At 43.7% G+C, this 25,442-nt stretch overlaps 1 protein-coding gene across 7 annotated transcripts in view; it reads right to left on the bottom strand.

Moving 5' to 3' along the window:
* LOC121614432 (partitioning defective 3 homolog) overlaps nucleotides 1–25,442 on the bottom strand; it is a 220,602-nt gene that overhangs the window by 51,008 nt on the left and 144,152 nt on the right. For all 7 annotated transcript variants that reach the window (XM_041948295.1, XM_041948294.1, XM_041948296.1 and 4 more), the window contains 4 exons: nucleotides 20,510–20,740; nucleotides 19,040–19,286; nucleotides 11,012–11,140; nucleotides 3,473–3,754 (listed from right to left, as the gene is read on the bottom strand). In XM_041948295.1, the coding sequence (XP_041804229.1) occupies nucleotides 3,473–3,754; nucleotides 11,012–11,140; nucleotides 19,040–19,286; nucleotides 20,510–20,740 (889 nt within the window). The remainder of the gene's footprint in view (nucleotides 1–3,472; nucleotides 3,755–11,011; nucleotides 11,141–19,039; nucleotides 19,287–20,509; nucleotides 20,741–25,442) is intronic.

Below are 25,442 nucleotides of genomic sequence, written 5' to 3' on the forward strand. Positions count from 1 at the left end.
TAAATTGAAATTTCTGACAGTGCTATGTCTGAAGGAAAAAGAGGCAATTAAAAATGAATTCCAGTGGATATTTATGCAGCTGCATGTTGTCTTTTTTCCCCCCCGTTTCCTCTCAGACTGCCAAGCTTTGTGGTGCTAAGAGAGGCAATTGTACATTTTACAGCCCCAGGAGGAATTGAGAGAATACGGCGGCGGTGGGTCCTGTCGTTAAATGGGTTGGGTGAGGAGGAGAAAGTGCCAGGGCTAACGGATGAATTTCCATCAGATTATTATTATTATAATCTTACAAATCCCTCTGCTGCAGCTTTGAGCCCTTCAGTTCGATCCTGAGTCATAATCTTGTGACAATGACAACACGGCAGCACCAACAGAAGGGCTACACAAACGCTAATATACAGCTGTGACATTTGGAAAGCCATGTCATGCTTGATTTGGGGCATGAAATCATCAATCTGCATCTCTCCACCACCACACACCAAAACAAATAGCCGGCACAGATTCAGCCAGTGAAACACTTCCTGATCTTGACGAAGCATCGGGCTGACTCAGACGAAATCTAGAACTGTTTAGGTTTAACTTATCGGGGCAAGTGTTAGTGTAGGAACAAAATAACATTTTCCTTCACTCTCGCCTTCTATGGACATGTTATTGCTTTGATCAAATCTCCACAATGCTTGAGCTCTGATATCAGCCGCTGCCATTCGAAGCCCGTAATAACAAACGCTCCTGCGGTAGGGGGGAGACTCCCTCCCTCCTCCCCTTGGCATGGCTGGGGCTAATTCACTTCCTGTTCAGTAGGGGGCAGACAGGAAACACGCTTCCTGCTCCTCTCAGGAGGTATATTTTTCTTACGATTGGGGATCTGGGAATGCAACATAATATCTTTAAGGAGTTTGTGTCCCTGGCACCTACGCTGCTGTAATCAAAGCCTCCTGAAAAGAGCAAGCGTTTCAAGTCTGGGGCAGCATGGTTAGCTGTCAGGACATGAAAAGCAACATTTAAGTATAACAGCTGTGTCCATACTTACATACAGAACATTACTTCCCCAAGCTGGAAAAGTATTCAGTTAATTTAAACACAAGATACTTGTGCTCAAAAAGAGGATTCATTCTCAGTGAAAAACCTCTGAGCCCTAATCTGCCTCTATACATGCCAAAGAGCAGTGATTCCTAACACGTCTCTCAGGTGGATACCTCCCTTCAACAGTGTTTCGCCTACTTAGTCCCATTACACCTCCAGGAGGCTAGGCGGTGAACTCCGGCGTCCCAGAGTCACCCCCCCTAGTGCCAGTTCACACTGCTCCTACACAATCCAAACAGCACCGCCACGTTCAACTGACCCAGAGATGTTCCAGGTAGTGGCTAGTACCGATGCTACCATTTAGCTAATGCTAATGCTAACCGCTAAGAAGAACAGAAGAAGACAATACAGTTCCGATGCTACCATTTAGCTAATGTTAAGTGCTAACCGCTACCTACTAAGAGGAACAGAAGAGGACAATAAAACTAGATTCACCTATAGTGTTAATGTTAACTCAACTCATTTCATGCTCAAAAAGCCCACAAGCCCACCGAAGTCAAACAAAAGTGAGACCTGTTGCTGACATTAATTGCATAGACCAATATTACCTTGGTTGAATCCCTCTGTGGTGGAACAAAATGAAGTGCAATAAAGAGTTATGTCTCTGAATCCCCCGGGAGCAGTGAGCCATAGCCTGGAGTGCAATGAAGTGCAATGAACTATTGAAGTTGTGGAGTCATGGTTATCCATTTTAGGACTGCGACTACTGAATACTAAATTGTTGACTGATGGACCTGTTAATTTTCAGGCTGATGAATCATTTTACCGATAAATGTGTACAAACACTGCAGTCAAGAGGCCCATCACAGCTAGAAATTATGTATTTAAGCTGCCTGTTTTGTCCAAATCCTCCACATAAAACACAAAAACCAGCAAATCCTCACGTTTGAGAGGCAGGAAGTCGTGACTTCTTAAATGTTGACGACTTGCACGCTTACGAAATTCATCGGTTGTAATCTTTTCAGCGCTAATCCGTTAGCCTGCTGTTGTTGCCGTGGGCTTTGGGGGTCAACTCTCTCGCAGAACTTATTCACCCCCAAAGGTGCACAACAAAACTAAAATCTCATAGGGGGGGGGGAGTGCTTATGTGGTGAAAAAGCTATAAACTGTAATGATGATAAGACTCTAAATCATGAGTGAATTCCCTCACCTAATTAAATAAGACTCCATTATCTGTCGTGCTAGTATGTTATCTTCTGTTGTGCATCTGCATAGCTCCACGCAGGACCACATCAGGGATTAGGAGGGGAAAAAAAAACACAGTGACAACAGCAGCGCAATGAATTATGAATCAATACGAGCTGCAGCACTCTTGAAGTACACACAGGCTGCTGGGGCCATCTGGGGATGCGTGAAAACCGCGACGAAGACAAACCCATTCATTCAGCCGTGGATGTACTCGCCTGCGCTGCCCATGTTTCTGCTACGCTGCAGGGTTTCCTCGATTGGCTTCGAGTTTCACAAATCCATCTTAGGGCTGCGAATCTCTCTCCTCATTGATCGAGGGAGATTGGGAGGCATCTTAGCTCAGACCTGCAGTGCTGAGAGCCGCCGCTGCCGACGAGATGCAGGCCTTTAGAACATGGCTGTGACCGCAGTGGACTTGGCTTCGGGTTATCAGTTTCATAATGCCACTTGGTTGCTGTGCATGAAAAAGTAGATTGTGCAGAGAAAAAGCAGCTCGGCGCCACAGATGCACAGGAGCAGCTGATTTTAAAATGACCGACAGCTGCCATTCATGGATGTAGAAGGTCTGAAATGTTGGTAGCTCGGGTAAAATGCTTCACAGAAAGGCAGCAAAGTAAAAAGGTGGCAACAAGGTGAAATCAACAAGAGAACGAAAGACAAAGAAAGAGAGGTAGAAAGGTCAAGGGAGACAGAAAGAGAGACGGATATTCAAAGGTTTCCATTCACTCACTGCCTCCCCAGAGTATCCCACAGCCCCCTGAGAACAGTGCATTGTGTCTAGCAGTCGGCGAGCTGACATTTACCGCCTGCCTTCTGTTGCTTTGATTATTTTCTCCTCCAGGTGTGATAGCCAGCCTGCTGCCTCCATGCAATAATGCTGCCTCAGAGTTACGAGAGCTGGGAAGGCAGAGTCAGGCCTGGACAAACCTTTTACTGAAATACCACGAGTGGGTCACGCTTTTGAATCGGAGGTAAAAAGGTTGCCGGACCAAGAATGGCGGCCTATCACCTGGCCCGGGCAGGAAATGGGATCTGAGGGGGATTGAGACTCCATTGTCGGCAAGTAATTAATTCATTTTTCAAGCGAAAACGAAGGACATAAAGGAAACGACAAAAACGAAATATGGCCCAGGCTCGACCGCCGACACCAAGCTGCAAGACATTTTTAAAACTGAACTCTTGAAATGCATGAATCCACCCCTACCTGTCTGCAGACGGAGGCCGGTCGTTGCGGGCTTTGCTGACTTGGGTGTAGAGGGAATCTGAGTGCTGGTGCTGGTGATGCGGGTGGATGTGGGGGTAATCATCGCGGGGGCTGTGGGGCCGGCTGTGCCCGCTGTCCACAGAGCTGTTCAGGGGGTTGATACCTGCGTACGGGTGCTCCTCCTCAGACGCCCTCTCCACCGTGCGGCTTATGTCCAGGATTTCGGCGTAGTCCCGTTCCCTGGCCTGGCGCTCCCTCAGCTCCCTGGTCTTGGCTTGGATCCTGATGGCGAAAATTGGAACAGATGTGTTGGTACTAAATAAAAAAACAAGATTTCTGCCTCAGAGGACTACAGTGGGTCAGAAAAAGTACACTTTTGGTGCTATAACACATGGTTTCCATTAAGTATTGTTTTAATGGAGACTGCCATATAAAACATCCACTACTATATACCAAATATCACAACAGAAATCTGGCTTTCTATTGTTAAATAATGCTAAATTATCCTAAGCTAATAGCGCTATGCATACTGACTGACCTTGGAAAGGCTGGAGAAGTAAAAGCTTGAGTTTCTTCGCTGTAAATATTATAACAGTGTTGTATTTCAGCTTTACAAATATTTCTTGAGCAGAGAAAGTTTCATTTATTGAATTAAGCCTCAATTACTGGAGCGAAAGGACAGAAGCCAAGCAGTACTTCAAGTGAGGTATTTGGTAATATGAGCGAGCTTTTGCACCTGATTGGATTCAGTTTCGGTCTACAGGTGGGTGAGATACTTGGCCAAACTGACCTTTAAAGTCTGCTTGCTTTCCACCACCGTGGCTCTGTTGTCAGGTATTTAATTCACTGGAGAAGCAACAGCAGATGTTTTGGATTTCCAGTAAATTTTACACTCTAAATGACAATATCTTTTCCTCACTCTGATTACTAAAAGGTGGTTTATATTCTTACACATTTTTATATTGAATGAATGAATGACACACGCCATTCAAACGCTATAAAGCGTAATAAGCTCAGAAAACATGTGTCTGCCTTTAAAGCTCAACTCAAACTCAATTTGAGAAACATTTTTTCTGAGTACTGCCTGTTAACTAACTTTTTCTCTATGGACAAAATCACTGCACAGCACATAAAGCACAGTGTTACATGATACAGTAACGACCAAAACCACATATTTAGTGCTGTGCACGTAATATATGAATGGCAGTGAAATTATTCATGAATCATGGTTAAAACGGCTCTGTGGGAAAATGAAACTGCCACCTTACTGGTTTCCAATTTGTCAGGTAAAACCTTTATGTTGCTAAAGTCTTGTAGAGCTGGGAGACGCTGTAAATCTCAAGTGTCACATTAACAAAACACCGGAGGAGCCACTGCAACATCTGTATCTGACTGTTTATTGTGCCTTTTTAAACTTTCCATTACAGGAGAGGGAGAATATGTGGAGTCTATTATTTATGCTTTCAGAGAGTGCTGCTAATGTATAGCTACCATGCTTTGGTCTGTCTGTGTCACACACACACACACAAACACCTTTGACATCTCTCTGTCTCATATACGACACAAACACACTGAAAAATCATACACACACACTCTTTCTCTTCAGGCCATTATCTTGTGAATAACTGGCAACACCATTTTCTACAGCAGGGGGACTACCTATCGCGCAGCCCTGTAATTACAGCCTTGCCAATTATTAGAGCTTTACAACTACCAATTATCATACTGCTCTCTTTTCTCCAGGCCCCTTTTTAATGGCAGCGGGAAAGCGAATGGGACAGCCGCAGTGGTGACGAGGCAGGGGGTGCAACTTCGCTGAAGACTCAGCGGGCTAAAATCTGAAACGCTTCCTCCAGAAAATTTGCATGCTGTGCATAATGAAACAATAAGTCTAATAGGGAGGGGTAACCAAAGGAAGGTAGGTACAAAACGTGGCTTTAAAAAAACTCACAGAGAAATGGGTGGGGATACTTTATCAAAAATGAGGCTGGTAATGAACTTAATGGCTTTAACAGCTCCTGACTGAATCTGGACAGAGGTAATAATCTTTTCAGCAAAATGTGGAGCTATTCCAACAACTTAACCCACGTCAGATGAAAGCTTGTGGACTTGTAAGCTGTGTCTGCACTATTTGTGGACTCAGCAATTATCTAATAGAGCAGAAGGAAGCAGGGCCCTTGAGGGATCTATCTTTAAACCCAGAGGAAAAACAGTGTTTTCCATCAGAGAAAGCAGCAGAAGTGGGAGCAGCGACTGATTGTATACACAAGCACTGTGGCTGATAAGATAAGGCCAGACATACCAATCCAGCGCCTGGCCTTCTCTGTGCAGCCCCTTCCCAGAACGAGGCACTGGACGGGTCAACGGGGCCAGTTTCTGAGTGAGGAAGGATGCAGTTTTTGAACCAGTTGTGGTTGAGGACGCAACCTCAAATCCTGAGAGCTGAAGTACTGAAGAAAAGGCAAAGATGGCAACCTACATTTGTGGATCAAACCAGGGCTGAAATATAATGCAGAGACGCAACTAACGATGATTGTCATTAATTTGTTGCTTTCAGAAGTCAGAAAAGAGACCCATCAATGAGTTCAAGGTAACTTTTTCCAGTTGTACAACGAACAGTCCAAAGCTCAAAGATATATGCAAATAATAATTATATAAAAGAGGGATAAAATTCTCACTTTTGAGATGCTGGTAGCTGCATTTTCTACCTAAACATCGATTAGCACCTCCCATTTATCAGTAGCAGGGTCAGCCATCTACATCTCTCTTTCACTACCTTCACAAGCAGACGCAGTTGCTTTCAGCAACAGTAAACAGCGAGCAACAAATGGAAGCTTTATTCTTTATAGTTTTCCTGGAGTCCTTGCTGACAAATAGAAATCTTAGCTATAATATCATTATCATGTACAATAAATTACTTAATTTATGTTTAAGTGACTACAAACTTTTGACCTGTTGATACTGTTAGCAAGCTGTGTAGTTTATCATATTTTAGGGGGAAAATATCAGTATTTAGACGATATCAAGTTTATTTATGGACGGTGGAGAATTTTGCCGCTTGAGTGGTTTCTATGGATTTATTTGATACCTTTTTGAGGTGAAACTGGGTAACCACTGGGATCTACCTTTAAAGCCGGCAGTGTCCAGGACTATTCCTTTAAGTCACAATCTATACCTCTATCTATGTCAACATGACAAGCACTTAAAAAAGCAACGCTGCTAAAAACGCGCAATTGTACAAATACAATTATGCTGATTGAAACGGGTGAGGAAGGAAACGCACACTTGACCTAATCATTACCCTTTCAGTCCCAAAATATTTACGAAAGGAAAACCCTGTTTTCTGTCCAACCGCTAACCTTGATGAGAGACGAAAATACTCTCAGCATGAAGGGTGAATGACAAAAAAAAGGGAACGAGAGAGGTAGGAAAGGAGTCAGAGGCTGAGCAAAAAGAGTACATAGCAGAAACAGAAGGAGAGCAAGCAGATAAAAGGGTATTGAAATGGCAGGATGGGACATTATGGTAGAAGAAATGTGTTTGACGAGTGACCTTTCTACCACATCAAGCCAGAACAATAGTCCATTATGTGCTATTGTGCCCACTGTGTAATAAACCTTCCTCTTAGCGGTAATGCTGACACAACTGATAGACCACAGTGAAAGGCAGGAAGTGCATGAAAGGAGAGGGCCCAGCGGGATAAGATGGCTGCTGAAATTCCTTTTGGATTGATAACGTTGGGTGTCTGGAAATGTTTTATGATTTGGCAACAAGTAGCTTTGGCCAGCTCTGAAGCACTTCCTGTGTAAGGAGAATGCTTAATGTTGGTAGTTCATAGTTGGGCAAACTAGCTACACGAAAGGTCCAAGAAATGATCCTGCATACGTACATGTGGACAGTTTGAGGGAGCTCTCATGTGTATCTACACCAGTTAAATGTTGCAGAGCTGATGCGCTGAGCTGGAAGCAGTCATCCTGAGCAAGCGTCTAGGTCAAGAGAAGTTCACCGGAACAAATCGCACGATATACAGCAGTGGTCCCCAACCTTTTCTGTCCATGGCCCAGTTTAATGTCTGACAATATTTTCACGGCCCAGTCTAAAGGTGTAGCAGATAAAAACAAAATAAAATGATAAGATCGGCATTAAAAACTGTGGTATTTTCTCCTTAATAATAATAATAATAACAATAATAATGAACGTAAATCCACTTTTTAATCATGTCAAGAGGACCTGGCTGCAGACTGGCACTGTCAGAACTTTGTTTGTTGTTCATTTTGTTAGCTTGGGATTTAATTTAGCGGGATATATCACGTGACTTATGGTGTCGTCAAGCGAGACGGATGTAACAGAGAGAATCCGGCCACTTTTCAAAATAAAACGTCATTAAGACTTGAAAAATAAATCAAACAAATTATGTGAAAAATCAAAATAATGGAAATTATTTTTTCTTTCTGTGCGGCCCAGTACCAAATGACCCACGGCCCACTAGTGAGCCGCGGCCCACAGGTTGGGGATCAATGATATACAGCACACTGCCTGCCAAACAGATCGAACTCGCCGCCTCTTAAAACACTGACTGAAGTCGCACACAGACTGACCCAGTCACAAGCAGTGTCGATGGTTGTAGCAAAAATAAGGTCAATCTTGACTCCATTTCAAGTCCAGTCCAACTGCATCTGGTAACCTACAGTGTTGGCCAATCAAATAAGTGTCAGATCTGCTAACAAGAATTAAAATCAGTTTCAGCAGCAGTCATGACCTGATGTCTGTAATTACATGGTCTAACTCTATATTTTCAAGGATCCATCAGCCTGAATACATCAGTATCGGCCACTGGACGCTGTTTTTTTAAAGATAAACAAAAATGGAGCTGGTGCATCCCAAGGTTATTGAAATGAGTAGTTCTCTTCAAATAGCTGTGAATGTTTTCTAATTATTGACATTATCTAATTCAGGTCAAATATATTATAATATGCACTACATTCATGTCAACCATGACTAATTATTTCCATATATGCACGTTAATCTGCTCTTTAAGTGACCACAAATCCTCCACGGCATACGTCAGTGTGCTGTCTGGACTGTCCGTCTGGATTTGTTTGTCTGGCTTGGGGTTGGAGTCCACTGGGACCCGAGACTTAAAACTGCGAGGAAATCCATTCATCTAGTCGATCACAGCTGGATTAATCATCGCCTCCGGCTGCGGCCAATCAATAGCTGCTCTGCAGCGAGGTGCCGCAGCTGAACCTTTGGAGAGACGCAGCTAACTGGATCATTGTTTAACACCGAAGCAGCCACAGTCGTCACATCCTCGGTGGGGTCTCCCCGTCAATACCTGCGCGTCTCAGCTAGTTCTCAAATACAAAGGAGAAGCATGCTTGTGCTTTTCAGGGGCTGAGGGAGCAGGAAGGCTTGGCACCCAACGCCGAACAAAAGAACCAATGCATTGACTTAAAAACGACTGTTAGGCAATTCCAAGATAGCTCCAGCTCTGCTGATGCACAGAGCACCAATCTACCTTAATCTGCCTGGCGTCTGATTCTTATATATATATTTGGCCTGAGCAACTTCCGTGGAAAAACCATGACACGCCGACAAACAAAGGCAAACATAACTGACACTGCTCAGCTCTTGCAGAGGCTGTCTTGAAGATAAATGATGAAATAGGTAGAAAAACTGCATCTACTTCCACCTCTACCTGTAATGAGAGGCAGTCTCATCTGATTAGAATAGTATTAGATCACATACTGCAGTGGGTTGTGGCTTCAGAAAGCATTAAATAATTTTTTTTTTTTTGCATTCTGTTGCGCAGAAGTCTTAAATGAACCTAGATTAAATGGGGGAAAGACATGGCATTGGAAACTTCTAGAATATTTCAACTGAAACATCTTGTTGGATATACAAAAAAGAATGTACAGCTAAATATATTTGGGTCTTGTACTATTTTGTGAAGTCACTGCAAATCTGCTTCCAACAAATGAAGAGAAGGGTGCATGTTCTCTGCGACACTCATAGAACTGTAGAACTTTTTCAAATATCACGACAAAGCCCTGAATCGTTTCAGTGGTCCAAAGTGTTTGAAACTCCATCACGATAATAAACGCATGTGACTCCGACATTCGAGGACAAGAAATAACCGAGAGGCCAGGGATCGGATTAACACACGAAAGGACCATTCTGAACTTTTAATGATATCCGGCGCAGCAGCCAAATCATCTGACGTGGCATTTGCGCCAAGTTTATGCCAATTAAAAATAAAGACTTGGCTATTATCATATTATTGGACTATCAGCGCTGCAGGCGTGAAAAAATAAAATAAAATAAAGCAAATTTTCATAACGAGCAATTGTGGGGAGTAATGACTCCTGCACCTACACCAAGAGCAGAAGAATTAATTAGCTGGCAGGGCTGTAATGGCCTTGGCATTTATAAACCGCCGCCCCCCCCCCCCAACAAAAAAAAAAAAAACTGGCAAGGTGCCCGACTGACATTTAGTTTGGTGTAGAGAGGGAGAGAGTAATTCAGTGACGGAGACGTGCTGTCTTGGGGCTGTTTAGTTTTGGGTGCCGACCGATAACAGCAAAAGACTCGGGAATGATGACCATCTACACAAAAACCTGATTTATTAAACCGTGAACATATTGCTGCTGCACAAAAGCACTTATTGGCAAAGTAATTTAATTTAAATGTCAAAGGGAATTCTGTCTGACTGTGATGCCAGATTGAAAACACCTCCTGAACCGTGGTCACGACCTCACCTGAGCTGAACTGCTGTCCACATACTTTTGGTCAGGGGGTTTATTTTCAATTGAGGGAATTCTTATGCTATGAGACAATGATAATTTGGACAATTTGTGTGTTCTTCCAACATCGTGACAATAGTTTGGGGAAGTTTGGTGTAGAAGAGCTTCACTGGTCTGCACAGAGCCCCCTCCTCAAACCCGTCCAACACCTCTGGCATGGACCCGACTACGAGCCGGGTCTCGTCACCCAGCACCACTGTCGGACCTCGCCGACGCCTTCATGGGCTGAATGTAGTAGAGGAAGACTAACAAGTGATGATGGTGTTGTGGAATGTTCAACAAACACAAATGCGCTGGAAAGTTGTCCACGTTGGTCACATGGTGTATATTAACTGACGTTAAGAAACACAAACTAGACACGTTCGGGAGCGGGACGAAGAGGACGAAGGCGCTACAAGCAAAACAAGTTAGCAGGCTGCTAACTTCAGCATTTGAAGTCAAAGCAGGGGAATTTGGATTTGCACTCTGTAACTGTGATCAAGGCTATTCAAAACATGTTTTTCACCACTTAGAAAACATTGTGAGTGATCCCCAAGAGAAAACAAGTTGTCTAATTCAATTTGTTCACTTTGATTCAGACAGCTCTGCAGAGCTGCAAACTCATGACAACTTCTTTGATATTTAATCCAAAAGTATTAAAGCACACGAGAGTCCAAAGTCAGGACTTTCCTGTTGTAGCACTGAGCAGTAAAACTGAATTTAGCATTTAGCAGGAGCTGCAGCACGAAGACCATACCTCTCCTGCTCCATCCTCATCTTCATCGTCTCCTCCTCTGAAACCTGCGTCTCCTCTGGCCTCCACTTGCTGGAGCCTTTACGATCCATCTTCTCCCCCGGCCGCTCGTCCTTACGGTGTTTCCCAAACCTGGAATATACAAAAGGGCACAATTACTATCTGCTTTTATATGCATGGGACTATGCTGCAGGGTTGAAATAAAATAAGTATTTTTGGTTGTTTCCCAAGTCACTGTGTAATTGCACGTGCATGTGCATGCAATTTCTTCCCAGGCTGGTCCCAAATCCAAGATCACGCAACCATTTCCAGGAAATCTTTTTAGTGATTTCAATCCAGACGTCCATCTGTTGCCAACCAGCAGGTACGCTCATAAAACATGTGATGTGTCTCTCCACTGCTGCCGCCCGCCAGAGCAAAGTCCACCGATCTGACTGAAAATGTTAGCGTGTCTGCGATCACAAAAAACACCCAACAGGTATAACAGTCGATCGAGCCCTCAGATGAACCATCTGAAAAGTACTTCTCACAAGTTCAAACCCCATTCTCTTCGTTCAAAGTTGGGGAAATGGCAAACGAAGACGGCGCAGACGAGGCCCATCGCAGTAATTATATTCATAGCGAGGGAGTGACGCTTAACGAAATAGGAGCCATTGCAGAGATATTTCAGCTTGATTGACTCAGTATAAAGCCGCAGCCTGTTGAAGAAATGACTTTGGCACCGAGCTCGCTTCCACAATGAACCTCTGTGATTCACAGGGAAATTGGCCCGCAGAGAATATCTACGACTTCTAAAGAGACAACGCCGAGAGAAACCAAAGAGGTGTGTGTGTGTTAATGAAAGAGAGAGAAGACAGTGAACAAGAGAGGAAAAAATGAACACGCACAAGAGAAACTCAATGAATGAAACATGAAGACCGGAAACTAAACTACGGTGAAGAATACAAAGACAACCACAAGAAGTGTGTGTGTGCGTGTGTGTGTGTGTGTGTGTGAAAGCGACTGAAGAAAGAGAGACAAAGTGTAAAAAAAAAAAAGATTAAAAAAGGATCAAACACAAACCAAAGAAGGAAAATCCCAAAAGTCGAGCGTGAGCGTGTTTAAGAATCAAAGAGGAAGAGTGTAAACTGCCCAAATAGAAGTGAAAAAGAGAGGAAAAAAAAGACACAGTGAGATGTGAAGTTTGCTCATGTGAGCATGGAAAGCAATGCAGAAGAAAAAGGATTTAAAAAAACAGAAATAAAGTAAAATCAATGAGAGAAAAGAACAAAGCAAGCGAATGAATCTGCAGAGAAAGCCCAGCGGTGTGAGTGTGTAGGTGCGTGAGACACACTAAGAAAAACACTGGACGGGAATAAAGGTGAGAGGAAAAATACAGAAAATCAGGAAAATGAAAAGGAATCTGAAAGAATTGTGCAACGTGTTTGTGTTTTTGTCCTCAATGAGCTGTATGTCTGTTTCTCTATGCAAATACATTGAGTGCATCGTTTAAACCGGAGTCAGATTCCTTGTATGTGAACACATACTTGTCCAATAAGGCTGATTCTGAAATTGTGAATACTGAAAATGATCAAAGAGGAAAATATGCTAGATTTTGCTATGTTTTGTGTGTGTGTGAATTTCATGTCCTGATTTACACGATTAAGTGATAAAACAGTCCTAAAGTACAGGAAAATGGATCAAAGTGTCTGACTTGCAGCATCCTGGTGGTCTGGTGGACCAAAGCCCAAAAACCAGCAGAAAACGGAGCAGCAGCAGAACACATCCTGCACGGCTTTGGCATCAGAGTGAACACACATCCAGTGCACGTGGCACACAGATGCTACCCAGAGGTTCGGCATCTGGCCGTCGTGTTGCCCGCCACGTGCGGATCTCACACAAGTATGCGAATACACGGCTACTCGAGAATCTGGTTTTCCATCATGACGCATGCTGGTGATTTGTCGACCTGGTTGAATCTGTATGCAGTTTATCCAGGGACTTACAAAAAGGCTAATTACATGAATAAACCTTCCATTTTCAACATGATGTTTAAAGAAGAGTCGTTCTGGTAGCGGGGAGGTGGAACTCTAAAACTCCACCAGAACCACTGATTAGGAGAAAAGGTATTAAAAATGTCATGTGATCCGCTACTCAGCTATTCCTGATATTCCTGACATGTCATGAAGAGCAGAGACTCCCAAACAGCAGATACTGAGGCTGCGGAGCGTAAAAGACAAACTGAAACCGCAGGAGGCTCGGAGGAGGGTGGGGGGGGCGCTCGGAGACTAAGGTCCATTACCTGATTAATTTAACTGCGGCTGCCTGAAATGCTCAGAGTGACGGCTCGCTGTTGATGCTAAGAGCAGGAGTGATCCATCACGGCGAGAGACGGTTGACACTTTCTCTCTCCACACCACTAACTTTCATTAACAGTCCCTTAAAAGGCGACTCTCACACAAACACACACTCAAAGATTTATGACTGAATGGGAAAACTTTGAAGAGGAGACAGAGTGTTAACCACGACACCGGGGCATTTAATAATCTTATATTCCAGGCACAGTTAGGCCCGCCTCGTCTTGCGAGCCCGACGCCATCGATAAAGAGGCTTTGACGGGTTTCTGCGGTTAGAAAAGACAACTTCAAAATGCCAAGGATTCAGCTAATTCAATTCAGCGGACCACCCGCGTGTCACCGCTAATCCCTTTAACAGCACAGAGAGTCAAAACAAGTCTGGTGCTGTTGTGGACACTTTCGGATGGCATATTGGAAATGTCAGTAAAGCTCGGGGCAGTTGGTCCATCAGGAAGTGGTGAATTTAGGATGAAGTCAGGAATTAATGTCACTAAAGTGTGATCACAGCATGACGGCATCTATGAAAATGTCAAAAATATGCTGGTATTTGATAAATGCGACACCTGATATGACACGTGACACGTTATTGGATGAAACTATCGTGTTTAATCTCTGACAAAAACCCCTTGAAACTTCAGGAGTCCGGCTCTGAAGGATGCAGTCGTCCATGGCAACATTAGAAATACGACAAAAAGAAAGCCTAATAATGTTAATGATCACCTGGCTCAGTCTGGTTTCATCCATTGGTCACAACTTTAGCGTCAGTTCACGAGAGGGTACCGCTAAAAAGAATGCCCATTAGCCTCAGATGTGCTTAATCTGAACACAGAATGCTAGCACTTTAGCATGCTAACATGCTACTACTTGTGATTTCACGTGCTAAGACGATTATGCGCTACACTTCACATACTAAACATTATCTGAAATGCTACTATGTGTTATCCTACTGCACTCCATTAGCATACTAACATGCTAATGTTAAGCTAACATTGGTGTAAACCTGGGGAAGCCAGTCTGACAATAAAGGGCTGAGCTTGACGTGCTGAGTCTGATGTCCTAAAAAGGCCACCGTAGGCCGTTTTTAAGCTTTTAAGCTTTCCTCTGGTGTCACCCTAAAGCTGGATTAGGAATAGCAAAGTTATCACTCCATTTTTCATCCATTTAACATTTATTTTTTCTCCTGGTATGTAACGACCATTACAGACTCAAAGGGTCTTAATTTGAAGGCACAGCTGGGACACAGCAACAAGACGTGATGAAGACAACATGATCAAACTTTGATTATTAGCTTCGTGCTATGTTCTGTTCCCTTGGGCAGAGCATGACGCATGAAATGTCCCACCATCCGTGACAAGCCTCCGCTAAAAAAACCCAAGTGTGAGCTTCTAAGAAAACCCGCTGGCACACAGCGAGACTGGTCAAAACCAGGCCTCACAGCGCTTCTTCTGCGACACGTCAGGAAGCGTGTCACAGCGTGAGCCTTTTCTGAGTTCAAGCTTGTTCACTTGTTCATGACGAGAACGCACGCACGCACGCACGCACGCACGCGCGCGCACACACACACACACACACACACACACACACACACACACACGCACACGCACACACACACTATATAACCACTGCAAAATTAGCGCAGGCCTTGAATTTCTGGGCAACGACCATCTTTGCCGGTGCCAAGCTAACAGACTGGGTGTTGCTTCTGAGTCCAAGTGATGATCAGAGAGAGAGAGAGAGAGAGAGGGAGAGAGAGAGAGAGAGAAAGGGAGAGAGAGAGGGAGAGAGATACAGAGAGAGAAAGGGAGAGAGAGAGAGATACAGAGAGAGAGAGAAAGGGAGAGGGAGAGGGAGAGAGAGAGAGAAAGGGAGAGGGAGAGAGATACAGAGAGAGAAAGACAGAGAGAGAGAGAGAGAGAGAGAGAGAGAGACGGGAGAGAGATACAGAGAGAGACAGAGAGAGGGAGAGAAAGATAGAGACAGAAAGAGTTAGCGAGAGAGGGAGAGAGATAGAGAAAGACAGAGAAAGAGAGAGAGGGAGGCAGAAAGAGAGCTACAGAGAGAGAGAAAGAGAGAGGAAGAGGGAGAAAGACAGGAAGAGAGAAAGAGAGATACAGAGAGAGGGATAAACAGAGAGAACGATACAGAGGGAAACAGAGAGAGAGAGACAGAGAAAGAGATAAAAGAGAAATACAAAGAGAAAGAAAGAAAGAGAGAAAAATACAAAGCGAGAGAGATAAAGAGATACAGACAAAGAGAGAGAGAGAGAGAGAGAGAGAGAGAGTTGGCAGGCTGTGCTGTTGGCAGAGGTTGATGGTAATGAGGCTTTGATTGGGACTGAGTGTGAGGCCTTCGAGACATGAGAGGGTCAGGCAGCAGCAGCTCTGTTGATCACACACACGCACGCACACACACACACACTCACAGTCACACACTCATCTGACTTCTGCAGGCCTCCCACTCCTGATTCACCCCTCCTACATGCAAACACACATCAAAGTAGGCGCTCACACTCGCTCAGTCACATGACGCTCATCGGCAGCTCTCGCCGCTCGGTGAAGCCTCTCAGGGGAACCAGCTTGCTCACATCACATCTGATGGTGTGATCGGGCCGCTTTTAAAAAGCAGCGAAGTCGCTCTGCACTCATCCGCCCTCTGTGGTTTGGGCCAGCAGACACATTTGCATTCTGTTTCATCAGGACATGTTGACACTAACACAAGTAAAAACATGCAAATTCACAACTTTTTTTTTTTTTCCCTTTTAGTGACATATTTGTGGCTAAGTGCTCACCGCTGTGGTGTTTGCCAAACTGGAGCTCCCACATATCACCTGTCAATCAAACAATGTGGGTGTTACAAGGACGTGTTTTTCTTTGGATTTTCTGTTAATTCATCTTCGAGCTTCTGGATGTGGTGCTTTCTTGTTTTGTCTCTATTAGTGAAAAGGCAAAATACAACTTTGGTTCTTGGCCTGGCCAGATTTGGAGAATACTACCATAAGGTAATCTACAGTTATGTAATTAATGCATTAGTAATAATGTGTGGATGAACCTCCTGAGACCCCTTTAACCCCCTGTTGTACACTCTATGTTAATGGTTTTCTATGCTAAAAGCCTTTCTAAGGTAGACCCCCCTCAAGACAGCAACCTTATTCGTCATTAAGTATAATATAATTAAAATGCAATTGAAAAATGACAGTTCCTCATGCTTGGGGCTTTTAGTGCACATGGATTTGTTTTTTTTTGGGGGGGGGGCATTGCATTAAAATCCAGCCTTGTTCCACTGGAACAAAAATAAAAAGTAAAAAAAGAAAAAAACAATGCAAAAAAGCCTTTTTTACACATTTACATACAGAAATACAGTGAATCTCATGAAATGTACGTGAAATATGAGGCCTATTAATAATATATCAGTGCAGCTTCAATGATTTATTGCTTATGCATATAATGTTTTGCAAGCAGCAGGATAAAAATGCAGTTTGTTTGAATTTCACAGACGAATACGCGGTTAAGCAAACATCAGGAATAGCAGTGTATCTCAACAAATACTGGCTAAGAAAAAAGTAGATATACTACAGAGAGTCTTTGAGGAAATCTACAGCATGTGGAGGGAATTAATCAAGCTTTTGTCACTTCCTGTGTGCCAGAGGAGTTTCTCTGGTTAAAGAAAACGTTCAAGCTTTCAGGAGCCAACATGAATCACGACAGTTGCCGTGTCAACGCCGTGGACTCCTCCTTTAAACTGTGACCCAGACGAGACGTACAGATGGGTTGAGTATAGCTCACGTCGTCTCAGCCTGTAAACACTGAGCGAGGATCAAACAGGCAGCCAGGCGGACTTTTAATGGAACAGATCTGATGTGGCCGATATCAGCCGGTCGGAGCGCCACAACACTGACGCTCCGATAAACAAAACACAAATCGTTATCATGTGGGAGGAGGAGAGGAAAGCTGGATTTGACTCTGTGTGTGTGTGTGTGTGTGTGGGGCCCTGACTGCCTTCCACGAGTAAGCTGGTGTCATCTGAAGCGATCCCGCCCGTCTGACACAGAGCTCTGCTGACTGCGACCTCAAGGCGCCCCCGAGGGCCGGACAGCTCAATTTCAGCTCCTGACAGCCGAGCCCATCACTCCCATTCACAAACGCCGTCTCTCCGTCCTCCCTCGTTCTTTTGTGCAGAACCTCTCTCATTCACTTGCATACGATTCCTCCATCTTTATCATGAAGCCTTGAGGGCTACAAATTCTTGAGAGTATTTTCTATAAATTAGTGACACTGAATTTTTATAATTTAAGCTCAGTTTAGATGCTGATCTAACTATAGGCCTGAGATGCACACCTGGGTTGAATTAGGTGAAGTCTATACTGATTGAGATGTAAAGTCTTCTGTCATCGCTGTACTAAATAAATGTTTTTGGAGAGCATCAATTCAATGAGTGGGAGGGTTTTTTATTTATAAATTCAATCAAACTAATGGTCCACTTACTGGCTTCTTCTGGAGCTTTCAGTTGTCCTTTTTAATGTCTAAGACCTTGTACTGTAAGTGGACCTTGAGTAATTTGTCAAACTGCTATTTAAAGAACGAAGTTTTACTCTTTAAAACGCTGATAGTTTTCCTTCCCTTTCCCTCGTTCTCTCTCCCCGTCAGTCAGTTTCTGTCTCCAGCAACAGTTTTTTCAGTCGCCATTCCTCCGAACTGCACCTCCCTTCCTTCCACACTTTATTTCTCTCTCTCTCCATCTCTGAAGACCTCATTACCGTCCTCTCTCAGACAAGAGTCACTGTTTTCCCTTCCCTGTCACCGCCACTTTGGCTAATATGATATACAGCTGTATCGCCGGCCGAGCCCAGAGGCTTTCCCGGCCAATCAGACGGAGGGAGGGCAGACCGACTGACTGGGTGGGCAATGGTAATGGGGATGGAGGAGGGGAGAGGAAATGGAGAGACTGTACACTAATGGGATGTGTGAAAGAGAGCATTTCTGTAAGTTTAGCTGTGAGGGACTGTTTGATCGGTAAAACGTTAGCGGCTGCAGGGAAAGAATTAATAACAGGATGATAAACCACAAAGTCGTCTGAGAGTCCAATTAGCGTTTCCTCGCACTCTTTAGTGTTGTGGCTCCACAGCTCGGGCCTGTCCTGTTCATTTATCTCACTCACAGGCAGATCATAGAGCTCTTTCAGGTACATTTCAGGTAACTTAAGGGTCATCTAAACCAGGATGTATCAGCTTTTTGTGGCAGATATTTATCTGTACACGCCTCCGCCTCCTCCTGATCCATGAGCACATGTATGTGTCTAGTTTAGGAAGGTTTTCTGCTAAAATAAAACTAAATTAAAACCTCTCTGCTACACAATGTACTCACAACACGAGATAAGCTCTGAACACACTTCTTACACTGTGTTCTGACACGGTTGTTGGTAGATTGTGTCCCAAAGCTATGAGCCTTTGTGCAGAAAGAGAACGAGGAACAATTTTCCAGAAAACAAAAACTATAACCAGAACGCCTGCAGCTTCAAAGTCTACTGTTACGACTGTTGGTACCAAATGGTGCAAATTTAAAATGCCTGAATTACAACATTAGGAAACACCTTAAAACATATAATTACACTGATTTTACTTTAATTTTTCAGAGGGTTTGTCTTGTTGCTGCTGTGTAAAAGCACTTTTTAACAGGCTGGTTTGGTAAAAACACGTTACCTGAACATGTCCCCGAGTCCTTTCAGCATGCCCTTCTTGGCTTTTCCTTTTTCTTTCTCCTTCCCACCGTCCTGCTTCTTCTTCTCCTTCCCTCCCTTGTCTTTGTCTTTGTCTTTCTTCTTCTCCTCTTTGGTGCGATTGGTGCCGTTGACCAGCGGTTTCTCGGAGCCGGACAGCGGGGTCTGGTCGGCCATCGTGGACACCGAGTCTCTCCCTGATCGTGAACTCTCCTCTGTGTCCTCCTCCACTGCAGAGAGGGAAGGAGATGGACACCGGGGGAGAAGGGAAAACCAATGAACAGGTATTTTTAAGTAGAACTGTAACACCTACGACTCATACTCAATAAACCTAATAAATGACAATTTGTAAGTCTCATAAATGTTCAATTACGTCTCCTAAGTGCCAAAAGGAGGAATACAATTTAATAAAACAGTACAAGTGATTGAATAGCTCTGTTATCATTAGAGACCATTAGACACAGACTAATAAAAGAATAAAAAAGCAATACATTAATGACTATTTGATGGTACGATGACATGTTACTCTAACACAGTAAGAGATCAGCTTCAGACAGAAAGCTGAAAATGGATATAAAGGACTATAAAACCAAACTCTTGAAATGGCCTCTTTTGCGGTTTGAGAGATGAAAGATGCCAGCAGCTGCTGTCTCATTCCCAACGCTTATTTAATGTTCTGAGGACATGACATTCAAGGGAAGAAGAAAAAGAGGAGAAAGAGGACATGAGGACCATCCCTGTCTGAGACGCTGTGAGTCGTGTCCACATGAAAAGGGAGAAAAATCAGGAGTGAGACAGCATTTTGTGGGTATTATGTCGCCTCATCACTCGGAGAGGATTCGTGTTGCTCTCGCAGATTATGACTGTGAACGTGATTATTGTAAAAAGACTTTCCCTTTTGTGTTCATTCCCATTTACAAAAAAAGAATCGGACTAATCCGATCGGCGTCTTTGAATATATTGTTGTGAGCGACTCTGGAGGAAGGCAGCTTATTCCAGACTCTCCTGACTTGTCCTCGCCTCGTATTGTCACTGTGATGACATGTAATGCAGCAGTTACATCCTGACACGGCGATATGCCATTGCCACGAGCAGTGATAAAACCAGCTGCAGGAGACCGAGCGTTAGTCAGGATGCTGTCACTCCCATGCATGAGTATGGAAGGCACATCAACCTTTAGTGGCTGACACATCATTAGCTTCAATGTCAATGCGTGTTATTAATCACCACTGCTGCGTTAGTGTAATTCAGTGTTATCTCAGTAACCCATGATGCAATGCCACTGAAGTCGATCATTGTACAATTTCACATTTCAGAGATGTTCCAGAAGCTTCTTGCTGAAGGACACTGGCAGGACTTCCAGCTGCCGATGGACACGGTGCTTCAGCCTGCAATTCTAAAAAACAGGACAGCCTCGTTAACGCCGGCCTATCACAAACGGAGGGTGTCTTACATGTCTCCATGCCCTCATCCTCTTCCTCCGTCGCAGCCGGTCGGTCGTAGGATTTGTCGATGGCCGCTCTGAAGCTCTCGTTGCAGCCCCGCCCCCTGATTATACGGGGGCGTGGCCTGTGGAAGGGGAGGTCCCCGTTGAGGGTTACCTCGGCAACAGCTGTCTGGAGGCTCTCGAGAGAGCTGGACTTCTTTAAGCCCAGCGATGGTCCGACATCCTTTGTGGAAGAGCCTGATGGGAGGATACAGAGGTACGTACTGTAGGAAAATGAATGAACGATTTTAAACTAACCTGCTAAATCTACAATGGTGTCCCTGTCTAAGCCCCCGTAAACACCCGATTTTACTACTGAGCACTTAAGTATAATATCTGTTGACCCGCTACTTTCTCATTAACTTCAAACAGCTGAAAAAGAAGGAAAAACTATTTTTGTCAGATATTTCCTCCCTGGGATGCATCAAAAATAAGTGCGGCAGTAGTTCAGCAGCACTTCGTTTTTCTCCGTAAACTGTCTCAACAAGTCAGCATCTCATTGATAAGGGGACATAGATAGTATGTACCACTATGGGCAAAGTTTCAAGCAAATAATAAGCTTCCTGTTCTGTTCCAATATTATTACGAAAAGGACTAAAAACCAGCGATCTGCATCACATCTTCAAGCACAGCAATCAATAACAAAATCTGTACACATTGACCTTGGTTGTGATTGAAGCATTCAAGGATGGAGGATGATGTCATGTAAGAGAAGCAGCATTATCATGAGAGTTGTGTTACAGCATGACTTCACTGGGTGATTTAAGAGGATGGACTGAGATGAGGAGGCTTTTTTCTGACTGCGATGTGACACATATTTCACAACAATCCACTTCCTGCCAATTCCAAATGACCAACAACTAAAGCTGTCCAAGTATGACCTCAGAGTCTCCGCTGTTGACTAATTTCTTTTTTTTCTCTCTCTCTCTCTGGGACTCGCTCCAGCCAACCTCACCACGGAGCTCAAGGTGAACGTCCGCTGAGAATCTCGTTAGCACAAACAGAGAGTGTGATGGCAACAACGCGGAACCTGGAAATAAACCACAGCTGCATTCTCCAGCTTTCTTTCTGAACACTTTTTATTCCCTTCCTGGTGGCTAGATCGGCCCTGTTGTGCAGAAATGCGACTTAAATGCTGCAACAACATTTGAGCAATGCTGTTTCGCTTTCTTCGTACAGTAAATGCAGAGGAAGAGGACTCAGAAAAGCTTATTCCATGCTTTAATTATGAGCACAGGTATGCCAGAATTAGACCAGAGGCAAAAAAATAGTGATATGGCACAAATGAGACATAACAGATGTCAGACTAGCTTATGACTCCTGCGTCTGGTGAACCTTAAAACCATTACAATAAACCAGCTATGGATCAGTGATGATACACTCACTCTTCAAAGAACTGTTGGCCTCAGCAATCAGGCGAAGCTGCTGCTTTGGTGGAGCATCTCTGCTCAATGAATAAGAAGAAACACCTGGTGTACCTGAACATGCCGAGCCTCAGAGGACCAATCAGCTACTCTGACAACAGCACACCACATTCAAACCCGGATACTGTTTGTTTCACCATGAAGGAAACTGATTGATTGCGTGTACTTTTGCAAGAGCGTGTGTGTGTGCGTAATTCCTGACTGACTGCAAATTTCATTACAAGTCGTGGCTCTGGATGAAAATAACCATCAGCAAAGTAGGAGAAACATGACAGTTTAATTAAACTAAGACTATTTGTACAGTGGTGCGGGCATAATTTTTGTTCCCATATGGCACCTACGCAAGCTGACAATGTGAACGGTGGCAAACAAATGTAAGAAGATAAAGGTGAGGCGGTTTGGAGGTAAGTGGATGAGTCCTAATCCCCTGGGTGGTGTCACTTTAGAGCTACTGTAGCAGAAGGCTGCAAAATACAGAAGGCCTGACAGATTAACATGTGAAAAGGTGAAAAAGAGCAAATTCAAATGAGCACACCAATTGTGTATTAATCCACGTCTGAAAATAGTCCCCAACAAAAGCACCATTTACTCATGTTTGAGTAACTCCTGCTAAAAGCTGCAGTGCTCAGCTGTTTTAGGACATTAAAGGCTAAAGGCACCTTTTTTTTTTTAATGATACACAATATATCTGACCCATTTTTAAAGATTTGTGTCTTTAAAGCGACTTTGCCAGTGTTTACTGTGCGAGCTGGTTTGAGTGGTTTCAGTTCTTCTTCTAAGCATAACGCCCTTGGCTTTCTTCAGACAGTAAAATCTTCATGCAGTCAATTAGAGTAAAAGATATTGAAATTTATTCCAATGACCTGCCACGGCTGTAGCATCAATTCAAAACGCAAGTCTGGAAGCGAGCTATAAAAACATGCCAAGCTTGCTGTTTACAGCGCGACTGACCAAAAACAGAATAAAGACAGAGAGAGCAGGAAATAAAAATGGAAAATTGAACACACGCAGAGTGAGCTAGCTAGCTGGTTGGCGGCCTCCCATTCATTCTCATCAGCCTGTCCCGCTCCCTTAACGTCTCACTGAGAGCCGGGCTGATAGGCTTTTCATGCCGCACACCCACTTTATTTAAAGGCTTTGCCCGTTCACTTCTGTCACACTTCAGGGCAGTCTTAAAAAACGGATCATTTCCACTGTGCTGGAGATCTGACAAATGGCATTTAGACACAAACATGGAAGCGTCTTTCAAATAACCGGCTGATGAGGTTCAGTCTGCTCAGTCAGGCCTATCTGACTGCAGAGAAATTACTTTGGAACAAAAAGGAAAAGAGTGCGCTCATCTTTTAGCATTTCCTCTTTGAGGTAAAACACGCTGAAACGCAAATAATCAGGTCTGGCAACGCAGCTCACAGCCTGCATCTGACAGAAATTTAAAAAGACGGCTAAATGGATTATTTCAAACCTGGCAACCAGTCAGTCGGTTCTGAATAATCTGTGTCAGTGTGTTTGGACAGAGTGACACTCATCTGCAGATAAACACGCTCCTACCGAGCTGAGCAGTGACAGGCTTACAATAACAAACACAGAGCCGTCATGTAGCAGCTGGACCAGGGAGAGGTCAGATTGGTGTTGAAACCAGACTCACCTAACAGCAGCGTTATTGATTCAGTCTGCACAGAGGAAATCACTCGATTTCACCGCGTCTGTCATATCTGTGCCGTTCACTGCGTCACGAGAACGCACGCTAACTAAACCAAAGAGGCGCTTTAACACCTGTCGGGTTACCTGGCTTTCACCTAAATCACCACATTAACCCGGGCTGTGTCGAGTCTTGTGAAATGGGTGAAGAATCCAGCCAACTAGCCTTCTTATTTGGGTCAAAATCTCTTGTTTTCTAAGATCTTTAGGTCGGTGTTAAGATGATTTCTGATTGGTCAGTATCGTGTGTCACTACATTGCTCCAGTTAAAGGGCCAGTCCCCACCTGCTGAGCAAAACCAATCCACAACACAATAACACTGAATCCTGTTTCAGGAATAGCCAATAAGCTCCGGGATCTACTTCCTGCTTCCCAAAATTAACAAAAATGGACTCGTAATGTGAAATTTGTGATTCTTTATCACAGGAGTTTGTGATGTATCAAAAAAGTTTGACAGTGCATGAAGTTCTGGGCACTTTCAACAGTTCTGCATTGTCCTCCATCACTGAAGTGTCCTTGTCCAACATGTGGCATCGGTCTGTGTCAATAAACCTGTCAGCCAATCACAGCTTAGGAGACGAGGGCGACTATATCTCGTCTCTCAGAGCTGTCACAGTCTTTGGTTTCAGCAGCGTGGTTGTGTTTTGGCTTTAGTAAATGGGCCATGGATCATTTATACTTACTAGAGAGTGGAGATTTTTTTTAATAGCTGGTAAAGTGACACCAAGGACCCACAAAGTGAAAATAAACCCCGGACAGTTAAAAAAAACAGGGTGAAATCTATTAGCTCACAAATGGAATGGAAATGAATGGTTATTAGGTCCCAAAGTGGTATAAAATAGCTCCTTTTTTCATAATGTTCACACCAAATATTCATCTTAAAACTAATCAGTGACTGTTGCCTGAAAATCTGCCAGTGGAAAGAGACAATGACAGGATTTCAATATAAAGATAAAACAACTGTGCTTGATTAAAGAGCTTTCTTTGATTTGCAGTGAAGGCAACACGACTGTCGTCAGTGTTCGAACATTACTTACACAATTTTTAAATTTGATTGGAGACCAGCAGGAAACATCATATTGATGATCAGACTAGTTTCCTCTTAAGTCCCAGATGGAAAGTTTATAAAAGAGATAATGTACGTCACTACCTGTCTAACTCTACCACACACCTGTTCAGTCATCGGTATCCTTCAACAGCCACCTCAACTATTGATTACACAAAACTCCACGAGTTAATTCATTATTTTAATGAATGATTATGCAACTAATCATCATTTATAAAATAAAAATGGTAGGCTTGTTTATTTCATACCATAATAAACTTTCACTGCAATGAACACTGCTCCTTATTTTCTGACATTCTATGCACCAATCGATTAATCAGCAAATGGATCGGTGCTATAGCAGCCCTGTTCTCCACAGACGCCCATGTGTGCAATTAAACTGTGGCTGCTTGAAGACTGCCCTCACCAGAGAATGACAGCATTGGACGTTTTTCCACATTCTTGTGAGATTTTTCCTTCTCGTGGTCGCGCAAATCTTATCCATCTTCTCTCAGAAGCGAAAGTAAAAGCAGCGTGATGCCATGAAGCAAGAGTCTGACTATGATGCTTCATAACATCACGCCATCACCGTTACCTTTCACTAACCTTAACCTTATCTCAATCCGACCTTAACCACAGAGGTGGAACATCAGAAAATGCTCATATGAAGCACTTCTGTAACTGTCATGAGGGTAATTCTGGACGGCACTGACAAACCACCTATATTACGAGG

Source organism: Chelmon rostratus, chromosome 12 (genome assembly GCF_017976325.1).
Source record: "Chelmon rostratus isolate fCheRos1 chromosome 12, fCheRos1.pri, whole genome shotgun sequence".
Taxonomy (NCBI): Eukaryota; Metazoa; Chordata; class Actinopteri; order Chaetodontiformes; family Chaetodontidae; genus Chelmon; species Chelmon rostratus.